Here is a 10,000-nt window from a genome sequence, read left to right as displayed (position 1 = left end):
TCTTTTGACAAAAGTTGCAATATACAATACCATTTATTAAACCGTCGAATCAATATAAAATCTGTGTAAATGAAATCTGTTATATAAAATTTTTCAAAGAATCTATCAATAATTGTTAATGTGTCAATATGTGTTTTATTATGATAAATAATGATGTTACCGCTAATGTGCCCAGTGAAACTATCGTCTTCCACTCTTTTTTGCAAAGTTTTAATTGATGAGTTAAAAGATATATTCTTGCTTTACATTTTAAGAGCTTAATCTTGAATGCATCTGTCACAGTATCATTGATATCTTTCTTTTGTTCTTTTTGCTCTTTTATTTTAGATTTGATTACTCCATCCTTGTCAACGGATGATATTTTACAACTGTCGATAGATACATATTGACTTTCCACATAATTTAATATTGAGAGAGCTGCATCTGGTTGCTCCATTATTATATATAACTCGATCAATAGCAGACAAACTTTATTTGCTAAAGTTTCTTCTATAATTATAAAGAAAGAAAATATGTATACATATGTATATATACATGTGTATATATATGTATATACTGCAAAACCTATATAACATGTACGTATGCATTAGCTTTTAAGTAAAATATTCAAACTGCAAAGGACCAGCTATTCTCAATAAAGCAAAAAACTCGTGTTTTGTTTTTTGGATCAAATAATTTGTCATCATTTCCCCTTTATCATAAATACTTAACTTTTTTTTTATATACTCTATTAAATAAGATATGATCAGTTATCAGCAACTTCACAACATCTAAATTCTATTCAAAAAGATTATCAATACGTACCCATTGGTTCGATAAAGGCAAATAGCCTAGCCATGATTTGAAGTGCAGCATTATATTGCTTAGTATGATACAACAAAACAGCTTGATTATATCTCATAACACACTTCTCAACATCATCTATGGCCTCGCTGAAATCTGCTGATATTTGGCCACATATGGCAATTAAACTTTTTCGCATCAATTCAGTCTTTTTCAAGTCACTTTTATAATATTCTACCACAACTTTGTTATGCGTAACTTTGAGATCCATAGGGCGGAGGCTTTCTAACTTATTCAAGTATGATAAGCATAATACATAAGAGCCTTTTTGAAATTCTGACAGTGCATTTTGTGCTAAATCGCGTTCTTGCTCACTAATGACAGAATCTTTATTTTGTACTTCTAAAGTTTCATTCATGATGATATAATTGTTCTTGAATATGTGCGTAAAATTGTAGATTTTTATAAAGAGAACTGTCTATAATTCACAAATGTTGTATGTATATGCCTATATATATCTATATATATATATATATCAGCAAGTGTCTCATTTCTTGCTCGTCTCTTTAATTAGATTGTCCAATTTATTTCTTACACATGTAATATAAATTTAAATTATTATCAAATGTAAACAATATATTATAATATACAATATTTAAACAGGACGCGCATAAATACTGTTACATTTTTTTAAATCGTGTTCTGTTTTCTGTTCGAAACCTTCGTATATCTCTGATTACGTTTATACGTTAAGGTGTAAATTCATGAGACGCTCGTTTCATGTGCAGCGTTGCATGTGGTCACGTGACTTCGACTCGACGCTAGCCGCGCTAGCATCAAGAAGAAAGAAGTTGAATTTTTTCAACTTCAGCGTCAAGCGTCAAGCCGTACTGTTGGCCAGTATTGACGCTATAAATTGATTCTTTTCATGCGTTTTTCACAATATAGCGTCAATTTTAATGATATGACTAATTTTAACGATATGATATGATTTTGACGCTAAAGCGGGGAGCACACACTTTTGCATAAGCGCATAACTATAAGCATAAGGAAATTGATTGGATCATTTTCTTATGCATACATTTGTGGACCAATCAATTTCCTTATGTTTATGGTTATGCGCTTATGCAAAAGTGTGCTCCCCGCTTAACAGATTTGGAGCACAATTCTTGAATTTGTTTGCGAGAGACTACGCATATCGCGTAATCATAGGCCGTAAGAAAATTGACCAATCACAATCAAACATTCTAAACATAATAAGAATGTTTTAACTGTGATTGGTTGATTTACTTACGGCTTTACGATTATAGCGGGGAGCACACACTTTTGCATAAGCGCATAACCATAAACATAAAGAAATTGATTGGTCCACAAATGTATGCATAAGAAAATGAACCAATCAATTTCCTTATGCTTATTGTTATGCGCTTATGCAAAAGTGTGTGCTCCCCGCTTATGACTAAAATTTTTTAACGTGCAATGGCCTTTATATGATTGGCAGCAATTGACTGGGGCTGCGTTCCGTAATTCACTGCCAGTCAGCCAGTACTAAAAATCTACAGTGCACGTGACGCAAACTGTAGATTTTCAGTACTAACAGTGAATTACGGAACGCAGTCTGGATATACTGCAGCTAAAGCAAACAAGCTAACAAGCATGATTTTTACGCAGGTTGTTAGATATTTCTCAAAGTATATGTATCGCGGTACTCGATGTTATTTAAGTAACGGTAAATGTGCAGTATAAATATGTAGTAGAAAAAAAATATGTATATGTATATATATTATATATACAAATACACACACGTATCATATAAATGATAAGTGTACAAGATACTGAGTCCCGTGATTTTTGGCTTCTTTTACTCCAGTGTGTGTATGTATGTATGTATGTATGTATGTATGTATGTGTGTGTATTTAAATATATATATATATATATATATATATATATATATATATATATATATATATATATTTATATTTATATTTATATTTATATTTATGTGTATACCAAATATATATTTCAATAACGAAACATCACGGGACTAAATGTCTTGTATAACTATTATCTTTATTTAACATTTATATTTGGAATTTATAAAAAATACTAAAGAGAGTTATTCAATTTTGGATAGATCATGCAATCTCAGCATCAATGGAAAAGGATAAAAATGAAAAGCACATTGTCTGGCTTGACATGGAGGTACAAAATTATTATAAATTTATCTAATAAGTAAAAACTAATGGAAGGAGTTGAAAAGGACCAAATCTTCCAGATGACAGGCTTAGAAGTAGAAAAATGTCATATTTTAGAAGTCGCATGTTTAATAACTGATGAACAGTTAAGGCCTGCGAGTGATTGCTTAAACATTATTATACATCAGTCCGATGAAATTTTAAAAAACATGTCCAATTGGTGCAAAATACAACATAAAAAGGCAATTTTATCTTTTTCGAACGGTAACGTATTTTTCGTAGTGTAATGCTTAATTAATTATTCGTTAAAATGTTATTAAAATCAAATTTAGACTGGCTTAATCGAAGATTGTCGTTCAAGTAAAATTACATTGGAGGAAGCTCAACAAAAAATCCTGCAATATTTGGAGAGCCATGTGCCAAAAGGAATGTGTCCATTAGCTGGAAATTCAATTTACATGGATCGTATATTCCTCAGAAAATATATGCCATTGATAGATGATTATTTACATTACAGAATTATCGATGTCAGTACGATCAAAGAGTTGGTTAGGTACAAGAATCAATTGATTACTTTATTTATATTTGTATAGCAACTTATATTTCATAAAGTAAAGACTCGTGTATGTATAGAATCTTTGTTTTAAATTGGTAAATATAAGATTTATTTTTTTTTTTTTAGAAGATGGCAACCAAGCATAGATAAAACAGTTCCAAAAAAACGATATTGTCACAGAGCTGCCATTGATATAGAAGACAGTTTGAACGAACTTTATTATTATAGAGAACATTTGTTTGTAGTAAAGAATTAAAGATGAAATAAATATGCTATCGAAATAATGCTAATGAAATAAAAATACCTATCGATTTTTTTTAGAAAGCATATATATATAAATAACATCATCTCAAGTATGATCTTAAGATGCTGTGGCTATTTTATTAAGTCGACTGAAAACTGGACTTAAGATGATCTTAGGAACGGACTATGAATATCGACCATAGTGTAATACGCCCTGAAGATCATATTACACTTACCATATTACGGGTTAAACGAGGAACACACACTTTTGCATAAGCGCATAGCCATAAGTATAAGGAAATTGATTGGTTCATTTCGTTAGGCATATGTTTGTGGACCAATCAATTTCTTTATGCTTATGACTATGCGCTTATGCAAAAGTGTGTGTTCCCCGCTTTACTGTGCAGACGTATATCATTCTCTCGCTTCTACAATTTGTGTACTTGACGCAATGAGCATGCGCGAATTTCGTTGAGCCAATAGTAATACATATGTGGCTTCTACGTATGTCAACGCACGCGCATTACGTCAAGTATGCGAATTGTGAAAGCGAGAGGTTAATATATGTCTGTACTATAATGTTTTCGCCCGCGTTGAACTTTGACTAGCAATATAGTAGTATTACATATATGTTTCAGCTATATAGAAGACCATAAGTAGTAAAGCAATTGAAAAATATCACTTACTGCTTACGTTTTTTATATATCATGGCTTTTTAGCAACAATAACAACTATCGGCATACTGTGTACATCTATTCATATTGTATTTATGATGTAGAGGAAAGTTTTTATATAGTTTGTATGTAGATTTGTAGATATATACATATGGCGTTTTCGAATGGACGGGTTAATCCAACTCATATTAATCACTACATTTTACTATGAATCCAAGTCTTTGATTGGCAGAGACAATGCAATGATGTCATTAATCAGAGCGATTAAACCTGCTACATTCGAAAACGACAATAGATAAATTAGAAGTTTAGGTTAGGTATCTACGAAATGAAAAAACTATCTTAAACACACTATGACGCCAATCTATATGTTTGTCGCAGTTCGAGTTCGAGATTCATGTGGTAGGTCAGTGCGGTGTTGGCGTGCATCGAGGTGGGTGTATAATGTAAGTGTAAGTAAATGTAAGAAAGTGCAGATAAGATATACATTCAAATGACTGTCGTCGATGGAGGCGGTCGGGACTGGTTGAAATTATAATTAGGACTAATTGGAATTGTCGCAATTGGTTACTGTGCAAGAGTGCAAGACTGAAAAAGTGATGGCGAGTAGTAATGGAGTAGTATCCGTGATAGTGATTATTGCCAAACATTTTTTTTAACGGATGGCTCTGTCTGAGGTGCATAATTTGACAGCGATTATCGGCAACAATGCTTTCGCAACTGATAAGGTGAGTAAATATCCTTTTTCTCTCTTTTTCTTCTCGCTCGCTCGTTTTCTCTCTCTTCTCTCTCTCTCTCTCTCTCTCTCTCTCTCTCTCTCTCTCTCTCTCTATACACACATCACACGCATACACACGTGTGTGTGTGTGTGTGTGTGTGTGCGCGCGGCGTGCCCGAGAGAAAAAAAAAGAAGAGAAATTGCAATTGGAAGAAACGAACTCATTTCTGATACCGTATATCATACCTAAAGAGAAAGAAGGAAAAATAGTGCGATCTGCAATTGTTTGAAGCGGCTATCAAACGTGAAAGTGATAATTTCTCGCATGTTTTATGCGTTTTGTTCGCGAGAGTGCAAATGGTGACGATATCATCTCCCACATTTTTACCATTACTTGCCCCGATCGTAACGATAGTAATATACATAGTAATATACAATGATTATTCGCGTATAGATGTTATTAGATTGAATCTCTGTCCCGTACTGTCCGGTACAGCCACGATCATGTGACATGATCGCTATGTTGATAGTTTTTATTCCTTGTTCGATTTTTCTTCTCAAGATTTTTCTTACTTTATCAATCATTACGTGCTAATCACTTGGTCTGGCATAATATTTTCGTGTATGCTAAACTTTTTGTTTCGCTGTTTGGATCCTTTAAAATCATTCGACAGATTCTCCATACACATTTTATATTTTATGCTTTTTCAAATTAATCAGATAAATACAATATTCAAAATGTTACGGAATTTCTACATGAATGAAATTCTTGTTATTCATTAATCATGACAAACATCTCCCTATTAAAAGTTACCGCGTATCGTACATTTTATCAAATATATGTACAAACTTATCTAAAATTTTATATCGATAATTGTTTTTGTACATAGAAAAATAACGAGACCGAACACAGTGTCAATATGTTGGAAGTACCACGAAAAATTTACTCTAGGGGCATACATAGTGTGGAGTATAATCATTGGAACTATGACCTAACGGATTGTGATGCAAAAAGAAATGTAAGTAATATGAAATTTTTGTTTGTGCGTCATAACAATTTTTGTATATACAAGGTGTAACAAAAAGGGTCCTCTACTTTAAAAGTAGATGGTATGCATCAAAATGATGAAAAAAGTTTCTATCAACATAGGTCCGCGAATAATTTTCTATCGACTTATGAGCATTACTTATAACAACTTTTAAGCTTAAAAAAATTTGACTCATTAATGAAAAGAATACATTTTAAGTTGTCAAAACAAATACAAAAATTAAAGATGTTCAAAGTGATGTATTCATTGTTTGTATTATTCATTTAACAATGAATTTAAATTCAAAAGTTATAATGCCCATAACTTGGTAGAGGATTATTTTGATGCGTACTATCTATCCTTAAAGTGGACACCTTTTTTGTTTACACACACACACACACATATGTGTGTGTGTGTGTGTGTGTGTGTGTGTGTGTGTGTGTGTGTGTGTGTGTGTGTGTGTGTGTGTGTGTGTGTGTGTGTGTGTGTGTGTGCACACAATGCATAATAATATTGTAATAAATTTTCAATTTGTCATCAACCATTTAATAGACTTGTTGCAATTTGTCTTTATTTTAGATGAATAATTTCGAAGACGACGACTCGAGTCAAGACTTGAATAATCCAATGGTTAACGACTTAGTATCAAAAATTCTCGACGAAGATTCCATTACCATTGATACTTGTCGCGATAGCTACAACAGCGGAAATACGCATTACCGAGCAGAGTTTACCAATTCTTGCTCTAATCAAATTGGAGATACTTCAGACACTTATTTGACAGATTATATAGATCATTTAGGTGTTGGTTATCCATGTAGCAAGTTTACAAACAATATTTACAATAATACAAAGAATGAATATCATCAATCGCCTAATAATCTTTGTAACAACTTAAAAACATTGAATCTCAGTGCATGCATAGAGCAGACTATAGCAGAGGGGAACAATGCATGTAGCAATGAAATTACATCGAATACGTATTTGTCTGATCCTCGATCTCACGGTATACATTCAAATGATGGAAGTATATACACGAGTGGAACCAACATGCCATCGTGCAATGATTTACCAGCAACTACAAATGGACCGAATTACGGCAAACAATCTAATAACTGGACGGAATCGTTATTAACTTCCTCAATGGGCTGCAGAAGCGAATTGATTGGAAATTATTCGAGAATTTCAAGTTGCGTTAAACCTGATCTTAATTTTAACATGACCGCGTTAAGTTTGACCCTAGATTCACCAAATTCCGTTCCCATCAACGAGCTAGAATATCGAAACAGTACGAGACAAAGTGCATCACTGAACTCGTATGGTAATACTGTAGTAAATATGCACGATATATACAATGTTACCAATAACATTGGTTCCGGATATAGGCCCAACACGGCGATGACTGATCTAAGCACTGATTCTAATTTCTTATCGATCTCGCCGTTACAACATTTCTCACCGGCTGATACAACTTTACACACTTGTTTCGGAAGCGGTATACAAGGTAATGGTAGCGGCGACTTTGCTAGGAATGATACCGCTAGATTAAATATGACGAGTGTTAGTATACCTAACGAGCAGATTCAGTTCTTGCAGCAGTCGCAAACTCATAGTTACAAATTAGCGGATCAAGCTGTGGACCAAGATTACAAAAACTTGATCAATTATTATCCTCCCTGTACAAATAGCTTTATCGCATCTTCGGCGAGTAATTTAGACACAAATGAGAACATTTGTCTCCCTAGTGATTGTAGAATTGATAATGGCTTACTGAAGATGATTAATCCAAAATCAAAGTTTATTGAAACCAAAACATACTCACCGATAGGATTTCCAAAGAATCTAAGTTCACGTAACTTATATCAGCCTATTGCCAAGTATGGTTGTCATAGTTATCAACAGTACACTGCCAACAGTGGCGACACTTTGAAAATATTGCAACAAAATTCCACATTTTATCACAACGACCCGAAGCAGCCTAAACTCAATAATGTATACAAATTGGATGGATTTGACATGACTAAGGAAATATCCTTTCCTTCGGGAAGTCATTTGACCGATCGTATTACGAGATCTGCACTGGACAAGGATGCCTTGTCCAATCATATTTTGAAACAACGACACCATATATCGAAAATACAGAGCATTCCAGCTGGAATCCCGCCTCCTGATATAATTTTTAATTCAGGAATGATATCAGGTACAAATAGCGTGAGATCATTTCCATCAGCGATGCCGGTTTCTGTTCCGGTTCACCCTGTACCGCGACTATTTTCCGCTCTTTACGGAGGCAATCTGAGTCTTAGAAATGGGAATGGTGTAGCTAGAAAGACAGGTCCTTCGAGTATATTGCATTTTAATCTCGAACAAACATACGAACAATTTAAGCAATTGGAGAAGGAGCGCAAGAAATGCGAGGCTGGATTGGCCGCGCATTTTCCTGGGAAACGAGTAACCAGTGCGAATAACATACCTATCCCACGACTTCAAGGAAATCCATCAAGAGTGGATCGCTTGATAATTGATTATTTGAGAGAACACGCCCGTGTTATTACGTTGATAGCAAAAGTAAGTAAACAATGAGATAAAAAGGAAACAGTTTTTTTTTTCCCTCTCTATTTAGAGTATTGCAAAAATTAAAAATAAGTTTGCAATAAGTTTATATTACATTGTTTACATGTACATGATATAATTTTTATCTTATGTAATACAACTCTTACACACAGTGCATATATCACTTTTCAATTTTGTGAAACAGATGGAACGCTTACGAGGGACCACCATGAACCAACGCGTACACAAAGCTATGGAATATTGGCTGGAAGCTATCAAGTATGTTCAAGAATGTCGTAAGCAAGAGATTGCGAATGCTATCAAACGGCAGAAGGAGAACCCACATTGTATCTTAGCATATAATGACAATGGTGAGTGTTAATGCACAGTTTTTATAAATATCTTTAATAATAACATATGCGGAAAAAAAGCTGAAATGCTATTGTGTTGATTTGATTGATTGGGGAAAATGAATTATTTGCGAATAATTTGTTCATTTTCTGTGTGTTTGTATGAGAGAAGTTTAGAGTTTTTTGTGAAAAAAACTAACAACTTTTTTTTTCTTCTTTTTTAATTTTGAAAGTAGAGCAATTTTGCAGAAATATGTACACCATAATGTTATACAATTAAGGAGAAAACAAATGCTATACCACATATAACAAAATCGGGCCTGCCATTAGTATCAATATTAATTAATAAAATCATTTTAATTATTCGGCAATTTAACTCATTTATTTCATTATAAAGAGTGACACATAAAGACCGCCCACTAAGTACACAGCGTTATTCCTTGCCAAAAACTGAATTGAAAAGTTCTAATTTTTTTTTATAACGCTTAATAAATGAATTATTATTGGGTAAAGTCGGACCAATCAACGTCGACTTTTAGCCAGGCGCAGTGAGCAGTGCGCTTGATAATGTTCGTGAGCGTTTCACCGCTAGAATATTCTTACGCATTGTAATAATTTTTTTATCGTAAATAATTTTTTCTTGCAATATTTTTATAAGGTGGAAAAAATAGAGTGTGGCAAATTTTTATCTTCAAAAATATTGTTTCTAAAAATAAATGTTTCAAATAAAAGTTGCAGTATTTCAAAGGAGACATAAATTGATGTTATAAGAATATTTGTAGATGACGGTTTTCAAGGTTATTTTAAGACTTAAGAACAACTTTATTTTTTTTAATAGAAATTTTTATTTTTTATTGTATATTCTTATAATCCCTCTTGAGATCTTTTCAAAACTCAAT

At 33.1% G+C, this 10,000-nt stretch overlaps 3 protein-coding genes across 6 annotated transcripts in view; 2 read left to right on the top strand and 1 right to left on the bottom strand.

Annotated features, from left to right (window-relative positions):
- Positions 1 to 1,536, bottom strand: part of LOC126853069 (CCR4-NOT transcription complex subunit 10) — a 7,498-nt gene extending 5,962 nt beyond the window's left edge. Inside the window, 2 exon segments of the mRNA XM_050598469.1 lie at positions 161 to 489; positions 805 to 1,536. Coding sequence (XP_050454426.1) covers positions 161 to 489; positions 805 to 1,201 — 726 coding nt within the window. The 5' untranslated portion in view covers positions 1,202 to 1,536.
- Positions 1,537 to 2,371: 835 nt separating this feature from the next.
- Positions 2,372 to 3,808, top strand: LOC126853231 (probable oligoribonuclease). Its single transcript, XM_050598825.1, has 5 exons — positions 2,372 to 2,512; positions 2,919 to 2,986; positions 3,060 to 3,221; positions 3,312 to 3,532; positions 3,662 to 3,808. The coding sequence occupies exons 1-5, from the start codon at positions 2,440 to 2,442 to the stop codon at positions 3,789 to 3,791; spliced, it is 654 nt and encodes a 217-aa protein (XP_050454782.1). The 5' UTR covers positions 2,372 to 2,439; the 3' UTR covers positions 3,792 to 3,808.
- Positions 3,809 to 4,839: 1,031 nt separating this feature from the next.
- The window catches only part of LOC126853206 (uncharacterized), an 8,536-nt gene continuing 3,375 nt past the window's right edge, over positions 4,840 to 10,000 (top strand). Inside the window, exons 1-4 of one of the 4 annotated variants that reach the window (XM_050598777.1) lie at positions 4,840 to 5,180; positions 6,061 to 6,189; positions 6,778 to 8,766; positions 8,957 to 9,122. In XM_050598777.1, the coding sequence (XP_050454734.1) occupies positions 5,115 to 5,180; positions 6,061 to 6,189; positions 6,778 to 8,766; positions 8,957 to 9,122 (2,350 nt within the window). In that variant the 5' untranslated portion in view covers positions 4,840 to 5,114. Of the gene's footprint in view, positions 5,181 to 5,333; positions 5,585 to 6,060; positions 6,190 to 6,777; positions 8,767 to 8,956; positions 9,123 to 10,000 lie in introns of those variants that run through there. The other 3 variants (XM_050598780.1, XM_050598779.1, XM_050598778.1) reach the window with 3 other exon arrangements.

Source organism: Cataglyphis hispanica, chromosome 11 (assembly GCF_021464435.1).
Source record: "Cataglyphis hispanica isolate Lineage 1 chromosome 11, ULB_Chis1_1.0, whole genome shotgun sequence".
In the NCBI taxonomy this organism is placed as follows: Eukaryota; Metazoa; Arthropoda; class Insecta; order Hymenoptera; family Formicidae; genus Cataglyphis; species Cataglyphis hispanica.
Note: the sequence above shows the minus strand (reverse complement) of the source record. Positions and strands in the feature narration are given on the sequence as shown.

Bases quoted from the DNA above. Each gene is read 5' to 3' on its own strand.
- LOC126853231 (XM_050598825.1), top strand. From the start codon at position 2,440: ATGATTTTTACGCAGGTTGTTAGATATTTCTCAAAGTATATGTATCGC. The intron at 3,222-3,311 runs GCAATTTTATCT...AATCAAATTTAG, and splicing joins GCAAAATACAACATAAAAAG to ACTGGCTTAATCGAAGATTG. The intron at 3,533-3,661 runs GTACAAGAATCA...TTTTTTTTTTAG, and splicing joins ACGATCAAAGAGTTGGTTAG to AAGATGGCAACCAAGCATAG.